We start from the raw sequence: 18,974 nt of genomic DNA, 5'->3' as shown, positions 1-18,974 counted from the left end.
ACCAAGGTCGCTGTGTGACTAAGCTAAGCGACACAAGTGGCTGACACAAACACCTGGCCCATCTAGGAGTGGCACTGCAGTGTCAGACAGGATGGCACTTCAAAAAAATTGTCCCCAAACAGCACATGATGCAAAGAAAAAAAGAGGCGCACCAAGGTCGCTGTGTGACTAAGCTAAGCGACACAAGTGGCCGATACAAATACCTGGCCCATCTAGGAGTGGCACTGCAGTGTCAGACAGGATGGCACTTCAAAAAAATTGTCCCCAAACAGCACATGATGCAAAGAAAAATGAAAGAAAAAAGAGGTGCAAGATGGAATTGTCCTTGGGCCCTCCCACGCACCCTTATGTTGTATAAACAGGACATGCACACTTTATGGAACCCATCATTTCAGCGACAGGGTCTGCCACACGACTGTGACTGAAATGACTGGTTGGTTTCGGCCCCCACCAAAAAAGAAGCAATTAATCTCTCCTTGCACAAACTGGCTCTACAGAGGCAAGATGTCCACCTCATCATCATCCACCGATTCCTCACCCCTTTCACTGTGTACATCCCCCTCCTCACAGATTATTAATTCGTCCTCACTGGAATCCACCATCTCAGATCCAGTGGCGTAACTACTGCCCCCGCAGCCCTCGCGGTGGCTTGGGGGCGAGGGGCTGTGGGGGCGCCACTGATTTACAGCAGACTGACATGCGGACGAGCGTCCGCATGTCAGTCTGCAGTCTTCTTCCCTCCGCCGCTTGTTGGAGGGACACGGTCACGGCGGGCACAGCGCGCCTCCCTGTGTCCCTCCTGCATCATCTCCGGCAGCCGCGGGTCTAACAGGGGAAGTGCCATCCGTGAGCTCTAATTGGCTCACGAACCGGCACTTCCCCCTATTAGACCCGCGGCCGCCGGAGATGATGCAGCAGGAGGGACACAGGAGAGGCGAGCTGTGCCCTCCGTGTCCCTCCAAAAAGCGGGGGGGGGGGTGCATATATGGCACTGGAAGGGGGATATCTGGCACTGGGGCATATATGGTATTGGGGGGAATATCTGGCACTGGGGGGGGGGATATCTGGCACTGGGGCATATATGGCACTGGGGGGGGGAATATCTGGCACTGGGGGGGAATATCTGGCACTGGGGGCATATATGGCACTGGGGGCATATATGGCACGGGGGGAATATCTGGCACTTGGGGGGGAATATCTGGCACTTGGGGGGTATATCTGGCACTTGGGGGGGAATATCTGGCACTGGGGGCATATATGGCACTGGGGGAATATATGGCACTGGGGGCATATCTGGCACTGGGGGCATATCTGGCACTGGGGGCATATGTGGCACTGGGGGCATATGTGGCACTGGGGGGGAATATCTGGCACTGGGGGCATATGTGGCACGGGGGGAATATCTGGCACTTGGGGGGGAATATCTGGCACTGGGGGCATATATGGCACTGGGGGCATATTTGGCACTGGGGGGGAATATATGGCACTGGGGGGGAATATATGGCACTGGGGGCATATCTGGCACTGGGGGGGAATATCTGGCACTGGGGGCATATGTGGCACTGGGGGGGTATATGTGTACCTGGCACATGGGGGGGGGGGCTATATTTGGCACTGGGGCATGTGAGTACCTGGCGCCGTGGGGGAATATCTGGCACTGGGGACATATGTGGCACTGGGAGCACAGCCCTAGCAACAAGGACTACCTCCTAGCAATGAGCATGACACCCAGTGCATGAAACACCTGGCAACGAGCATGACACCCAGTGCATGAAACCCCTGGCAACGAGCATGACACCCTGAGCATGAAAACCCCTGGCACCGTGCATGGAACCAAGAGCATGAAACCCCTGGCAACGAGCATGACACCCAGTGCATGAAACCCCTGACAACGAGCAGGTAATTGAAAAGTAATTAGAAGCCTTACTGTAGGACTTAATGTGTAATGGGCATTACGGTGTGTGGCATAATGTATCACAGACATTGCGGTGTGTGTCATAATGCGTCACAGGCATTACGGTGTATGGTATACTATATCGCGGGCATTGTGATATGTGGTATAATGTCTCAGGGTCATTGCAGTGTGTGGCATAATGTATCACGGACATTGCGGTGTGTGTCATAATGTGTCAGGCATTACGGTGTGTGGTATACTATATCACGGGCATTGTGGTATGTGGTATAATGTCTCAGGGTCATTGCAGTGTGGCATAATACATAACGGGCATTGCGGTGTGTGGCATAGGGTATAACGGGCAGGGCATTGCGGTATGTGTCACAGGCATTACGGTGTATGGTATACTATATCACGGGCATTGTGGTATAATGTCTCAAGGTCATTGCAGTGTGTGGCATAATGTGTCACAGGCATTGTATGTGCTATAATGTATCGGGCATTGCAGTGTGTGGCATAATGTATCACGGACATTGCGGTGTGTGTCATAATGTGTCACAGACATTGTATGTGCTATAATGTATCAGGGGCATTGCAGTGTGTAGCATAATGTATAACGGGCATTGCGATTCCTGTCATAATGTGTCACAGGCATTACGGTGTGTGGCATAATGTGTCGGGGGCATTACAGTGTGTGCATATTGTGTCATGTGCATTATTGTGTGCGGCATAATGTCTAAGGGCCATTGCAGTAAGTGGCATAATGTATACTGGGCATTCCTATAAGGAGGAAAAATGACAAATAATGTAAGGGGCATGAATCAGGATTATTTTTCTTTCCTGTGGTGGCCAACGTATGGGTGTGCAGGTTGCAAAACTGGGGTATACGGTAGTCTTTTCCTGCAATGCCACGCCCTTTATGCGAAACCACGCCGAAGAATTTTTTGGCTTGGGGGAGAAAAATTTCTAGTTACGCCACTGCTCAGATCCCTGTGTACTTTCTGGAGGCAATTGCTGGTGAATGTCTCCACGGAGGAATTGATTATAATTCATTTTGATGAACATCATCTTCTCCACATTTTCTGGAAGTAACCTCGTACGCCGATTGCTGACAAGGTGAGCGTCTGCACTAAACACTCTTTCGGAGTACACACTGGAGGGAGGGCAACTTAGGTAGAATAAAGCCAGTTTGTGCAAGGGCCTCCAAATTGCCTCTTTTTCCTGCCAGTATATGTACGGACTGTCTGACGTGCCTACTTGGATGCGGTCACTCATATAATCCTCCACCATTCTTTCAATGGTGAGAGAATCATATGCAGTGACAGTAGACGACATGTCAGTAATCGTTGGCAGGTCCTTCAGTCCGGACCAGATGTCAGCACTCGCTCCAGACTGCCCTGCATCACCGCCAGTGGGTGGGCTCGGAATTCTTAGCCTTTTCCACGCACCCCCAGTTGCGGGAGAATATGAAGGAGGAGATGTTGACGGGTCACGTTCCGCTTGACTTGACAATTTTCTCCCAAGCAGGTCTTTGAACCTTTGCAGACTTGTGTCTGCCGGAAAGAAAGATACAACGTAGGTTTTAAATCTAGGATCGAGCACGGTGGCCAAAATGTAGTGCTCTGATTTCAACAGATTGACCACCCGTGAATCCTGGTTAAGCGAATTAAGTGCTCCACCCACAAGTCCCACATGCCTAGCGGAATTGCTCTGTTTTAGCTCCTCCTTCAATGTCTCCAGCTTCTTCTGCAAAAGCCTGATGAGGGCAATGACCTGACTCAGGCTGGCAGTGTCTGAACTGACTTCACGTGTGGCAAGTTCAAAGGGTTGCAGAACCTTGCACAACGTTGAAATCATTCTCCACTGCGCTTGAGTCAGGTGCATTCCCCCTCCTTTGCCTATATCGTGGGCAGATGTATAGGCTTGAATGGCCTTTTGCTGCTCCTCCATCCTCTGAAGCATATAGAGGGTTGAATTCCACCTCGTTACCACCTCTTGCTTCAGATGATGGCAGGGCAGGTTCAGGATTGTTTGGTGGTGCTCCAGTATTCTGTACGCTGTGGCTGAATGCCGAAAGTGGCCCGCAATTCTTCGGGTCACCGACAGCATCTCTTGCACGCCCCTGTCGTTTTTTAAATAATTCTGCACCACCAAATTCAATGTATGTGCAAAACATGGGACGTGCTGGAATTTGCCCAGATGTAATGCACGCACAATATTGCTGGCGTTGTCCGATGTCACAAATCCCCAGGAGAGTCCAATTGGGGTAAGCCATTCTGCGATGATCTTCCTCAGTTTCCGTAAGAGGTTGTCAGCTGTGTGCCTCTTCTGGAAAGCGGTGATACAAAGCGTAGCCTGCCTAGGAACGAGTTGGCGTTTGCGAGATGCTGCTACTGGTGCCGCCGCTGCTGTTCTTGCTGCGGGAGGCAATACATCTACCCAGTGGGCTGTCACAGTCATATAGTCCTGAGTCTGCCCTGCTCCACTTGTCCACATGTCCGTGGTTAAGTGGACATTGGGTACAACTGCATTTTTTAGGACACTGGTGACTCTTTTTCTGACGTCTGTGTACATTTTCGGTATCGCCTGCCTAGAGAAATGGAACCTAGATGGTATTTGGTACCGGGGACACAGTACCTCAATCAAGTCTATAGTTGCCTCTGAATTAATGGTGGATACCGGAACCACGTTTCTCACCGCCCAGGCTGCCAAGGCCTGAGTTATCTGCTTTGCAGCAGGATGACTGCTGTGATATTTCATCTTCCTCGCAAAGGACTGTTGGACAGTCAATTGCTTACTGGAAGTAGTACAAGTGGTCTTCCGACTTCCCCTTGGGATGACGATCGACTCCCAGCAGCTACAACAGCAGCGCCAGCAGCAGTAGGCGTTACACTCAAGGATGCATCGGAGGAATCCCAGGCAGGAGAGGATTCGTCAGACTTGCCAGTGACATGGCCTGCAGGACTATTGGCTTTCCTGGGTAAGGAGGAAATTGATACTGAGGGAGTTGGTGATGTGGTTTGCAGGAGCTTGGTTACAAGAGGAAGGTATTTAGTGGTCAGTGGACTGCTTCCGCTGTCATCCAAAGTTTTTGAACTTGTCACTGACTTATGATGAATGCGCTGCAGGTGACGTATAAGGGAGGATGTTCCGAGGTGGTTAACGTCCTTACCCCTACTTATTACAGCTTGACAAAGGCAACACACGGCTTGACACCTGTTGTCCGCATTTGTGTTGAAATAATTCCACACCGAAGAGCTGATTTTTTTTGTATTTTGACCAGGCATGTCAATGGCCATATTCGTCCCACGGACAACAGGTGTCTCGTCGGGTGCCTGACTTAAACAAACCACCTCACCATCAGAATCCTCCTTGTCAATTTCCTCCCCAGCGCCAGCAACACCCATATCCTCATCCTGGTGTACTTCAACAGTGACATCTTCAATTTGACTATCAGGAACTGGACTGCGGGTGCTCCTTCCAGCACTTGCAGGGGGCGTGCAAATGGTGGAAGGCGCAAGCTCTTCCCGTCCAGTGTTGGGAAGGTCAGGCATCGCAACCGACACAATTGGACTCTCCTTGGGGATTTGTGATTTAGAAGAACGCACAGTTCTTTGCTGTGCTTTTGCCAGCTTAAGTCTTTTAATTTTTCTAGCGAGAGGATGAGTGCTTCCATCCTCATGTGAATCTGAACCACTAGCCATGAACATAGGCCAGGGCCTCAGCCGTTCCTTGCCACTCCGTGTCGTAAATGGCATATTGGCAAGTTTACGCTTCTCATCAGACGCTTTCAATTTTGATTTTTGGGTCATTTTACTGAACTTTTGTTTTTTGGATTTTACATGCTCTCTACTATGACATTGGGCATCAGCCTTGGCAGACGACGTTGATGGCATTTCATCGTCTCGGCCATGACTAGTGGCAGCAGCTTCAGCACGAGGTGGAAGTGGATCTTGATCTTTCCCTATTTTAACCTCCACATTTTTGTTCTCCACTTTTTAATGTGTGGAATTATATGCCAGTATCAATAGCAATGGCCTACTACTATATATACTACGCACAACTAAAATGCACCACAGGTATAGAATGTGGATGGATAGTATACTTGACGACACAGAGGTAGGTACAGCAGTGGCCTTCCGTACCGTACTGCTATATATACTGGTGGTCACTGTGTCAGCAAACTGCAAAACTAAAATGCACCACAGGTATAGAATGTAGATGGATAGTATACTTAATGACGACACAGAGGTAGGTACAGCAGTGGCCTTCCGTACCGTACTGCTATATATACTGGTGGTCACTGTGTCAGCAAACTGCACAACTGAAATGCACCACAGGTATAGAATGTAGATGGATAGTATACTTAATGACGACACAGAGGTAGGTACAGCAGTGGCCTTCCGTACCGTACTGCTATATATACTGGTGGTCACTGTGTCAGCAAACTGCAAAACTAAAATGCACCACAGGTATAGAATTAGAATGTAGATGGATAGTATACTTAATGACGACACAGAGGTAGGTACAGCAGTGGCCTTCCGTACCGTACTGCTATATATACTGGTGGTCACTGTGTCAGCAAAACTCTGCACTGTACTCCTCCTATATAATATTATACTGGTGGTCCTGACTCCCCAGTCCCCACAATAAAGCAGCACACTGAGCACAGATATGGAGTGTTTTTCAGGCAGACAACGTATACTGGTGGTCACTGTCAGCAAAACTCTGCACTGTACTCCTGCTATATAATACACTACAGCTGCTCCCCAGTCCCCACAATTAAGCAGTGTGAGCACAGATATATGCAGCACACTGAGCACAGATATGGAGTGTTTTTTTCAGGCAGAGAACGGATAAAACTGGTGGTCACTGATCAGCAAAACTCTGCACTGTACTCCTCCTATATTAATATAAAGCTGCTCCCTAGTCCCCACAATGATATAAGCAAGCACAAATATTTGCATCAACTCAACAATGAATAAACGGAGAGGACGCCAGCCACGTCCTCTCCCTAACATTTCCAATGCACGAGTGAAAATGGCGGCGACGCGCGGCTGCTTATATAGAATCCGAATCTCGCGAGAATCCGACAGCGGGATGATGACGTTCGGGCGCGCTCGGGTTAACCGAGCCATACGGGAGAATCTGAGTATGGCTCGGACCCGTGTAAAAAGGGTGAAGTTCGGGGGGGTTCGGTTTCCGAGAAACCGAACCCGCTCATCACTAGTATATATGTAGATAGAATGCTGGGTACAGATGAGAGATGGGAGGTATATATGTAGATAGAATGCTGGGTACAGATGAGAGATGGGAGGTATATATGTAGATAGAATGCTGGGTACAGATGAGAGATGGGAGGTATATATGTAGATAGAATGCTGGGCACAGATGAGAGATGGGCGGTATATATGTAGATAGAATGCTGGGTGGAGATGAGAGATGGGAGGTATATATGTAGATACAATGCTGGGTACAGATGAGAGATGGGAGGTATATATGTAGATAGAATGCTGGGTACAGATGAGAGATGGGAGGTATATATGTAGATACAATGCTGGGTAGAGATGAGAGATGGGAGGTATATATGTAGATAGAATGCTGGGTACAGATGAGAGATGGGAGGTATATATGTAGATAGAATGTTGGGCACAGATGAGAGATGGGAGGTATATATGTAGATAGAATGCTGGGTGGAGATGAGAGATGGGGGTATATATGTAGATAGAATGCTGGGTACAGATGAGAGATGGGAGGTATATATGTAGATAGAATGTTGGGCACAGATGAGAGATGGGAGGTATATATGTAGATAGAATGCTGGGTACAGATGAGAGATGGGAGGTATATATGTAGATAGAATGCTGGGTGGAGATGAGAGATGGGAGGTATATATGTAGATACAATGCTGGGTACAGATGAGAGATGGGAGGTATATATGTAGATAGAATGCTGGGCACAGATGAGAGATGGGAGGTATATATGTAGATAGAATGCTGGGTGGAGATGAGAGATGGGAGGTATATATGTAGATACAATGCTGGGTACAGATGAGAGATGGGAGGTATATATGTAGATAGAATGCTGGGCACAGATGAGAGATGGGAGGTATATATGTAGATAGAATGCTGGGCACAGATGAGAGATGGGAGGTATATATGTAGATAGAATGCTGGGCACAGATGAGAGATGGGAGGTATATATGTAGATAGAATGCTGGGCACAGATGAGAGATGGGAGGTATATATGTAGATAGAATGCTGGGCACAGATGAGAGATTGGAGGTATATATGTAGATAGAATGCTGGGCAGAGATGAGAGATTTGAGGTATATATGTATATAGAATCCTGGGCGCAGATGAGAGATGGGAGGTATATATGTAGATAGAATGCTGGGCACAGATGAGAGATGGGAGGTATATATGTAGATAGAATGCTGGGCGCAGATGAGAGATGGGAGGTATATATGTAGATAGAATGCTGGGTACAGATGAGAGATGGGAGGTATATATGTAGATAGAATGCTGGGCACAGATGAGAGATGGGAAGTATATATGTAGATAGAATGCTGGGTACAGATGAGAGATGGGAAGTATATATGTAGATAGAATGCTGGGCACAGATGAGAGATGGGAGGTATATATGTAGATAGAATGCTGGGTACAGATGAGAGATGGGAGGTATATATGTAGATAGAATGCTGGGCACAGATGAGAGATAGGAGGTATATATGTAGATAGAATGCTGGGTACAGATGAGAGATGGGAGGTATATATGTAGATAGAATGCTGGATACAGATGAGAGATAGGAGGTATATATGTATATAGAATGCTGGGCACAGATGAGAGATGGGGGGTATATATGTAGATAGAATGCTGGGTACAGATGAGAGATAGGAGGTATATATGTAGATAGAATGCTGGGTACAGATGAGAGATAGGAGGTATATATGTATATAGAATGCTGGGCACAGATGAGAGATGGGGGGTATATATGTAGATAGAATGCTGGGTACAGATGAGAGATAGGAGGTATATATGTAGATAGAATGCTGGGTACAGATGAGAGATGGGAGGTATATATGTAGATAGAATGCTGGGCACAGATGAGAGATGGGAGGTATATATGTAGATACAATGCTGGGCACAGATGAGAGATGTTAGGTATATATGTAGATAGAATGCTGGGTACAGATGAGAGATGGGAGGTATATATGTAGATAGAATCCTGGGCAGAGATGAGAGATGGGAGGTATATATGTAGATAGAATGCTGGGCGCAGATGAGAGATGTTAGGTATATATGTAGATAGAATGCTGGGTACAGATGAGAGATAGGAGGTATATATGTAGATAGAATGCTGGGCACAGATGAGAGATAGGAGGTATATATGTAGATAGAATGCTGGGTACAGATGAGAGATGGGAGGTATATATGTAGATAGAATGCTGGATACAGATGAGAGATAGGAGGTATATATGTATATAGAATGCTGGGCACAGATGAGAGATGGGGGGTATATATGTAGATAGAATGCTGGGTACAGATGAGAGATAGGAGGTATATATGTAGATAGAATGCTGGGTACAGATGAGAGATAGGAGGTATAGATGTAGATAGAATGCTGGGCACAGATGAGAGATGTGAGGTATATATGTAGATAGAATGCTGGGTACAGATGAGAGATAGGAGGTATATATGTATATAGAATGCTGGGTACAGATGAGAGATAGGAGGTATATATGTATATAGAATGCTGGGCACAGATGAGAGACGGGGGGTATATATGTAGATAGAATGCTGGGTACAGATGAGAGATGGGGGGTATATATGTATATAGAATGCTGGGCACAGATGAGAGATGGGGGGTATATATGTAGATAGAATGCTGGGTACAGATGAGAGATGGGGGGTATATATGTAGATAGAATGCTGGGTACAGATGAGAGATGTGGGGTATATATGTAGATAGAATGCTGGGTACAGATGAGAGATGGGGGGTATATATGTTTGCCAGCACTCTTACCTTGTCAGTAAAGCCCACAGGCGCATGCTCTTTCACTCTGCAGGAGATACTCGGAGCGTGACAGCACAAAGCATGAGCGGTGATCTCACTTTTCCCAATGCAAACAGGGTCTCTGTTCCCAATGCTGTGTACCGGCTTCACATGGTCACTGAAATGGCCGGTCAGAGAGTGAGAGCTGCAGCCTGTGAAAATAAGAGTATGATAAGTTCTATTTGGAATATGTAAAACCATTTAAGCTTATGGTAGGGTCTTGCAGAACAATGATAAAAGGTAAGTACCAGTGAGAACGTGGTCCTCCTCTGAGCAGCTGGCAGTGGACACTGGGTTGTCATCATCAGATGCACTTGCGTTAATCTGGCAGTTTGCTTTTGGCCAAACACAGCATCTAGCGATTGCATACACTCCATCACCTCCAAATGCGTTGTGTGCTGTGCAGATTTTCTTACCCTCCTTATCCTGTACGTTACAGAAAGACAATGTAATCATTGGACCATACTGACAGTGCAGCACCATTATATACTTTCACTGAATGCAGATTACACCTCATATCAATCTGAATTAAATGTTCTCTACACGGAGGTACAAATGTGACAATGAATGGGCGCTGACCATAAATAAAATGTAAGTAAAAAAATAATATTCTACAAGGAGTATTTTCTTGCTGTTCCGCTGTTCTAGGTTTGTTTCCCAAAGATATAACTTTGCCCTAAAATATGTGATGTCCCCAGCAAGAGGCTGACTGGCGCTCCACCTTACTGTACAATGGATGCTGACGCAGCGCCATGTGAACGCAGCCTAATTAGGGTTACCACCTCATCCCTTTAATTCTGGACACATATTAATTACACAGGTTCTGTGGCTTATTAAAACCAAGTGAAATGAAGTATTGAAGTCAGCCAGCCACAGAACCTGTGTAATTAATGTGTCCAGAATTAAAGGGATGAGGTGGTAACCCTAAGCCTAATACACAGTGTGATCCAAAACGGCTACTGCTGCATCCAGGTTTTAATAATGGTTATGTTCAATAATGCAGGGACATAGGGCGTAATTCAGATCTGATCGCTGGGCTACAGTTTTTGCAGCCCTGCAATCAGATAGTTGCCGCCTACAGGGGGAGGGTAAAAGCGCTGTGCAAGTGTGCGATCGCTTCGTTAGTAGAGCTGCACAAAAATCAATTTGTACAGTCTCTGCGCAGCCCACGACTTACTCAGCCGCTGCGAATGAATCCTCCTGATCCGGGACGGAGCTGACGTCAGACACCCTCCCTCAAAACTCCTGAGCCCACCTGCGTTTTTTCGGACACTCCTGGAAAACGGTCAGTTGCCACCCACAAACGGCCTCTTCCTGTCAATCTCCTTGCGAACGCCCGTGTGACTGCATCCTTCGCACCATCCCTTCACAAGGCGCTGGTCCCCATAGCAGCTGTCCATCGCGCCGGCGCAGTGTGGCTCAGACACATGCGCAGTTCTGATTTCATCGCACGCAGCAGCGGTCGGATCTGAATTAGCCCCATACCCTTTTCGGAAGTGTTGTCTCTAATACAGAGCTTCTCAACTTCAGCCCAGACTACTCATTTACAAGACAATTACCTGCACCAATGTCTTCCCCATCTGGCCAAACCCTATACACAACTAAACAATAAAGTTTTATCATGCATTTTGAATTAATGGGGGTCATTCCGAGTTGTTCGCTCGCAAGCTGCTTTTAGCAGCATTGCACACGCTAAGCCGCCGCCTACTGGGAGTGAATCTTAGCTTATCAAAATTGCGAACGAAAGATTAGCAGAATAGCGAACAGACACTTCTTAGCAGTTTCTGAGTAGCTCCAGACTTACTCGGCATCTGCGATCAGTTCAGTCAGTGTCGTTCCTGGTTTGACGTCACAAACACAACCAGCGTTCGCCCAGACACTCCTCCGTTTCTCCAGCCACTCCCGCGTTTTTCCCAGAAACGGTAGCGTTTTTTCGCACACACCCATAAAACGGCCAGTTTCCGCCCAGAAACACCCACTTCCTGTCAATCACACTCCGATCACCAGAACGAAGAAAAAACCTCGTAATGCCGTGAGTCAAATACCTAACTGCATAGCAAATTTACTTGGCGCAGTCGCACTGCGGACATTGCGCATGCGCATTAGCGACTAATCGCTCCGTTGTAAAAAAAAAATAACGAGCGAACAACTTGGAATGACCCCCTATGTTCAAGAGATTAACAGTAGTGCAAATTGGCCAGCTTAACATGGATATTAGAATATGCAACTAGCAGTCCCTGTTTTTAATATGTATTTGTAATGCATGTTCTCATCCTTACTGCACACCAGTTTTGTTATCAGGGTTAGACACAGAGGTATCCGGGCTCTAAGTCGACAGCCATTAGGTCGACAACTAATGGTCAACTTAGACAATAGGTCGACATGGACAAAAAAGTTGACAGGTGCAAATAGTCGACACCGTGTTTTGGGGGTTTTCAGTATTTTTTTTGTGTAAACTGTTTTTATTAAACTCGGTTCAAAAAAGAGTAATCATGTACAATAATAAAATCGACATTTGATACTAAACCGGAGTCGTATACAATTTTTTAAAAATAGTAGAAAACATTAAGAAAAGAGTAGAAGAGAGAAGAAAATATGCTAGAGTGATTTCCAGCATAGGAGAAAGGAATAAACCAGAATAACAAGAGGGGAGGGAAAAGTAGGGGGGGAGTAAGGGGTCTGAGAACCGGGGAGTCCAAGAGACCCATGAGACAGAATCAAGAAAAATAGACCATATGTGCAGTAACAGCCTGGGTTGTAGGGCAATTGTGAGAGTTAAGGAGCGGTTAAGGAGGAGTGTACCAGATGAGTTAAGGAGTGTACCAGGAGAGTTAAGGAGGAGTGTACCAGATGGAGTTAAGGAGCGGTCACCAGCAATATAATTTTGGTATAACAGAGTACTTTTGAATTCCAGCCAAGGAGACCAGATTGCCGAGAATTCCGAAACATTGCCCCTTGTAAAGGTAATAATATACTCCATCTCCATGTAGTAGTCAATCCTCTTAAACCAATCTCTCACCGAAGGGGCCCTAGTTGATTTCCAGAGCATAGGTATGACCGCTTTAGCTGCATTATTGAGAAAGTGCCCTATTTGTGACCAGGTGGACATTGGCTGTTTGCCCGCATTGATGTGCAGTGGTGTCCGAGACTGACGAGCAGGAGACGGGAGGACGCTATATGCGGCGGCTTGAAGACGGGAGCTGAATCAACCTGTAGCGCCTGCAGTGCGCAGAGCTCCGGGAGCCGGACTGACACCTCTCTCTCCAAATCAGTTAAGGTGTGTGCACGAGAGCCAGTTTCAGTGGGAGACGGAGGACGCCATTCGTGGTAATTGAAACGGGAGCTATATTCTACAGGTGCTTGCGATGCACTAAAGTCCCGGGTGTTATATCAATTCCTCCATGACTTTTGAACGGTTATCCCATAAGTAAAGAACCATCTGTTTATGTGAGCAATTGGATAAGTTTATTCATCGAGATATATATAAACAAAGGCTTCATATATATCACACCATATGATATCTAATCATGAATTATTCATGAGCACATCTGATGGGACTGTCCTATTTGAGAATTAAAAGCAAGGACATTATCAATGTTTAGCCCACTGTAGTCACTATTAGTTATATGATCCACCTCTTATGCTCAATTAGTAGTTTTATTATTATTATTTAAATAATGTTATAGTTTCATTTATATGCGCATATTAATCATTCCAGTTGTTAATGAACTATTTATGTGTTTACATTTGATTGATTTTATAGATAATAAAATTATCTTGTAATTATAATTATTTTATTGAGTTTATTCATGTCCTGTTGCCTCTAGTTAAGTCTAAATAGCGCAAGGGGTTTTATAGTTTGCATTATTGAGATGTCTAAGTGTTGAGTGTTTATATGTCTTGGCGTCCGCTGTGGTGATATTTAGTAACCAGAACCCTGGATCTTTGGGTATTTCGTCTTCCAGTATTGCTGCGGTACATTTAAATATATCAGCCCAGAAAGTGGTGAGCACCAGGCATTCCCACCATACATGTAGAAAGCTACCTATATGAGACCCACATCTCCAGCAAGTGTTGGGTATTGTAGGGAACATTTTGTGCAATATCACAGGAATCCTATACCAGCGGTATATAATTTTAAAACGAGTCTCGAGCGTGGCCAAGCACGTAGAGCTAGCATGAGCGTTACGAAATATAGCCCCCCAATCCAGGTCAGAATTCTTTCCCTGTAGGTCCCTTTCCCAGGCCGCCTCATATGAGGGAGGACTGGCAAAGAGACCCTCAATAAGGGCAGCATGGAGCTGGGCAACAACATGTGAAGGAGGTTTAGGGACTACACATAGTTGTTCAAAAGATGTAAGATTCCTTGACAATGTGGAGTTTTTACCAAGTGAGATCAAAAAATGAAGCAGCTGTAAAAACTTCCAGAATTCAGAGTTCGGTATAGGCCAAAGTGATTGGATGTCAGCAAATGAGCGTACGCCCCCCGGACTAATCATTTCACCTACTCTAAAAATTCCTGCCTCAGCCCATAATTTAAATGAGGTAGCGTGAAGACCTGGGAGGAAGTCAGGGTTATAGAGAAAGGAAGTCTGGGGCAATAATTTGGAAGAAATGTGTGGAAGCAAATGCAGTTTCCTCTACATAGTAAGAGTAGGGGTAATAGTGGGGTGGTCAATTTTTGGCAAGTTAGGTAGCCATGGGACTATCTCAATATAATGAGCAAAACTTTTTTCCTCTAAAGAGACCCATAGTTTGGTGTCCTTTGAACTAGTCCAATCTAAAACTCGGTTCAAAAGTACTGCCTGGTAATAACCGTGAATATGGGGAAGCTGCATGCCGCTCATGTGTTTCCGCCTGAAAAGAATATCATGTTTGAATCTAGTGTGCGATCGTCCCCAAACAAATTTACGTATTAGACTTTGAATGGCTTGGAGCCATGTGGCGGGGATGTGAATGGGAATTGTTGGTTTTCAGTATTTTAATCAACTTTTTCATACTTTACCATCCAGGTGGACTGCGATTGGGAATAGTAACCTATGCCAAGTGCAGCGGTAGCGGAGTGAGGCACCTTTCCCAAAGCATGGTGCGCGAAGCAGTGCACTAATTAGGGTTCCACGTTCTTTGATGGTGAAAACAGCACCAAAAAAAAATAGGATTTTAATACCTACCGGTAAATCCTTTTCTCTTCGTTCCTAGAGGATGCTGTGATCATCATAGAACCATGGGGGTATAGACGGGATCCGCAGGAGACATGGGCACTTTAAGACTTTGAAAGGGTGTGACCTGGCTCCTCCCTCTATGCCCCTCCTCCAGACTCCAGTTATAGGAACTGTGCCCAGGGAGACGGACATTTCGAGGAAAGGATTTATTGTTAAACTAAGGTGAGATTCATACCAGCTCACACCTCATGCATGCCGCAGAACGTGGCATTCAACAGAACACAAGCCAACGGCATGAACAATTGCAGCAACATGCTGACAATAACGTAACACAACATGTGTGTAACCACAACTAATAACTGCAGATACAGTACGCACTGGGACGGGCGCCCAGCATCCTCTATGGACTAAGAGAAAAGGATTTACCGGTAGGTATTAAAATCCTATTTTCTCATACGTCCTAGAGGATGCTGGGGTCATCATAGAACCATGGGGTTATACCAAAGCTCTAGAACGGGCGGGAGAGTGCGGATGACTCTGCAGCACCGATTGACCAAACTTAAGGTCTTCATCGGCCAAGGTGTCAAACTTGTAGAACTTTGCAAATGTGTTTGACCCCGACCAAGTAGCTGCTCGGCAAAGTTGCAATGCCGAGACCCCCCAGGCAGCTGCCCAGGATGAGCCCACCTTTCTAGTAGAATGGGCCTTCACCGATTCCGGTAACGGCAATCCAGCTGTGGAATGAGCATGCTGAATCGTGTTACAGATCCAGCGTGCAATGGTCTGCTTGGAAGCAGGACACCCAACCTTGTTGGGAGCATACAGGACAACAGAGCCTCTGTTTTGCTAATCTGAGCCATTCTGGCGACATAAATCTTCAAAGCTCTGACCACATCCAGAGATTTTGACTCAGCGAAGGCGTCAGTAGCCACAGGCACCACAATAGGTTGGTTTATGTGGAAAGAGGAAACCACCTTCGGTAGAAATTGTTGACGTGTCCTCAATTCAGCTCTAGCTTCATGGAAGATCAAATAAGGGCTCTTGTGAGACAAGGCCACTAACCCAGACACCCGCCTTGCAGATGTCAAGGCCAACAGGATGACCACTTTCGAAGTGAGGAATTGCAACTCCACCGTCCGTAAAGGTTCAAACCAATGTGATTGAAGGAATTGCAACACCACATTAAGATCCCATGGTGCCACTGGAGGCACAAACGGAGGTTGGATGTGCAACACGCCTTTCACGAAAGTCTGAACTTCTGGAACGGAGGCCAATTGTTTCTGAAAGAAAACCGATAAGGCCGAAATCTGTACCTTAATTGAGCCCAATTATAGGCCCGCAACCACAGCTGCTTGTAGAAAATGGAGAAAACGTCCTAGCCGAAATTCTTCCGTAGGACCCCCCTTGGATTCACACCAAGAAACATATTTTCTCCAAATACGATGGTAATGTTTAGACGTTACCCCTTTTCTGGCCTCAATAAGTGTGGGAATGACTTCACTAGGAATACCCTTACGGGCTAGGATCTGGCGCTCAACCGACATGCCGTCAAACGTAGCCGCGGTAAGTCCTGATACACGCACGGCCCCTGTTGTAACAGGTCCTCGCACAGAGGAAGAGGCCAGGGATCTCCTATGAGTAATTCCTGAAGATCTGGATACCAAGCCCTCCTTGGCCAGTCTGGGACAATGAGGATCGCCCGGATCTTTGTCCTTCACCTGGAACAATATCTCTGAAGCTTCTTGTTGAGACGAGATGCCATCATGTCTACTTGAGGAACTCCCCAACGACTTGTCACCTCTGCGAAGACTTCTTGGTGGAGGCCCCACTCTCGTGGATTGAGATCGTGTCTGCTGAGGAAGTCTGCTTCCCAGTTGTCCACTCCTGGAATGAAGATCGCTGACAGAGCGCTTGTATGCTTTTCCGCCCAGCTGAAAATCCTTGTGGCTTCTGTTTTCGTTCCGCCCTGACGGTTTATGTACGCTACTGCTGTTACATTGTCCGACTGGATCAGTACAGGCAGACCTCGAAGATGTTCCGCTTGCAGAAGGCCGTTGTAAATGGCCCTTAACTCCAGAACATTTATGTGGAGACAAGTTTCCTGACTTTTCCATCTTCCTTGGAAGTTTTCTCCCATTGTGACTGCCGCCCAGCCTCGGAGGCTTGCATCCGTGGTCAGCAGGATCCAGTCCTGTATCCCAAACCTGCGCCCCTCTAGGAGGTGAGAGCTGTGCAGCCACCACAGGAGTGATACCCTGGTCTTGGAAGACAGGATTATCCTCCGGTGCATGTGTAGGTGGGACCCGGACCACTTGTCCAACAGGTCCCACTGGAACACTCTGGCATGGAACCTGCCAAACTGAATGGCCCCGTAGGCCGCAACCATCTTCCCCAGCAACCGAATGCATTGATGGATTGACACTCTTGCTGGTTTCAGAATTTGTTTGATCAGACTCTGAAGTTCCAGAGCCTTGTCCACTGGAAGAAAGACTCTCTGTAGTTCTGTGTCCAATATCATTCTCAAAAACGACAACCGCGTCGTCGGAATCAACTATGATTTTGGCAAGTTTAGGAGCCAACCATGTTGCTAAAGAACCGTCAGGGAGAGTGCAACGTTTTGCACCAACTGGTCTCTGGATCTCGCCTTTATCAGGGGATCGTCCAAGTATGGGATAATCGTGACTCCCTGCTTGCGAAGGAGAACCATCATCTCCGTCATCACTTTGGTGAAAATCCTCGGAGCCGTGAACAGACCAAACGGCAATGTTTGAAATTGGTAATGACAATCCTGAATTGCAAACCTCAGGTAAGCCTGATGCGGAGGATAAATGGGAACATGTAAGTAGGCATCCTTTATGTCCACCGACACCATAAAATCCCCTTCCTCCAGACTGGAGATCACTGCTTGGAGAGACTCCATCTTGAATTTGAATTTCTTTAGGTAGAAATTTAGGGATTTCAGGTTTAGGATTGGTCTGACCGAGCCGTCCGGCTTCGGGACCACAAACAGGCTCAAATAAAAACCTTCTCCCTGTTGTGACTGGGGAACCCTGACGATTTTGACACAACTTTTGTATTGCGTCGCAAACTACCTCCCTGTCCGGAAGAGAAGGCCGATTTGAAAAAATGGCGAGGGGGAACGTCTTGAAACTCCAGCTTGTACACTTGGGATACTATTTGTAAAACCCATGGGTCTAGGTCCAAACAAACCCAAAACTGACTAAAGAGTTTCAGACGTGCCCCCACCGGTGCGGACTCCCGCATAGGAGCCCCAACGTCATGCGGTGGAATTGGCAGACGCCTGGGAGGACTTCTGCTCCTGGGAGCCTGACAAGGCTGGTGATCGTTTACCTCTTCCCCTTCCTCTAGTAGCAAGAAAGGAAGAACCTCGGCCCTTTCTGTATTTATTGGGCCGAAAGGACTGCATCTGATAGTGATGCGTTTTCCTTTGCTGTTGAGGAACATAAGGCAAAAGGGATGACTTACCCGCGGTAGCTGTAGATACCAAATCATCAAGGCCGTCACCAAATAAGGCCTTACCTTTATATGGTAGAGACTCCATACTTTTCTTGGAATTAGCATTAGCATTCCATTGGTGAATCCACAACGCTCGTCTAGCTGAGACTGCCATGGCATTGGCCTTTGATCCCAAAAGACCAAAATCTCTTGCAGCCTTCCTTAAGGTATGCTGCAGCGTCCTTGATATAAGCCAGCGTTAAGAGGATGCTATCCCTATCTAGGGTATCTATTTCAGAAGACAAGTTGTCCGCCCACTTTTCGATAGTACTACTTACCCACGCAGACGCAATGACAGGTCTAAGTAGCGTACCTGTGGTCGCATAAAAGGACTTTAACGTAGTTT

At 46.7% G+C, this 18,974-nt stretch overlaps 1 protein-coding gene across 2 annotated transcripts in view; it reads right to left on the bottom strand.

Moving 5' to 3' along the window:
- Positions 1 to 18,974, bottom strand: part of PCSK9 (proprotein convertase subtilisin/kexin type 9) — an 82,851-nt gene that overhangs the window by 8,936 nt on the left and 54,941 nt on the right. For both annotated transcript variants that reach the window (XM_063939664.1, XM_063939665.1), the window contains 2 exons: positions 10,199 to 10,376; positions 9,921 to 10,102 (listed from right to left, as the gene is read on the bottom strand). In XM_063939664.1, the coding sequence (XP_063795734.1) occupies positions 9,921 to 10,102; positions 10,199 to 10,376 (360 nt within the window). The remainder of the gene's footprint in view (positions 1 to 9,920; positions 10,103 to 10,198; positions 10,377 to 18,974) is intronic.

Source organism: Pseudophryne corroboree, chromosome 9, assembly GCF_028390025.1.
Source record: "Pseudophryne corroboree isolate aPseCor3 chromosome 9, aPseCor3.hap2, whole genome shotgun sequence".
NCBI classification, from domain to species: Eukaryota; Metazoa; Chordata; class Amphibia; order Anura; family Myobatrachidae; genus Pseudophryne; species Pseudophryne corroboree.
The sequence above is the reverse complement of the archived record's forward strand: the minus strand, read 5'-3'. Positions and strand labels throughout refer to the sequence as shown.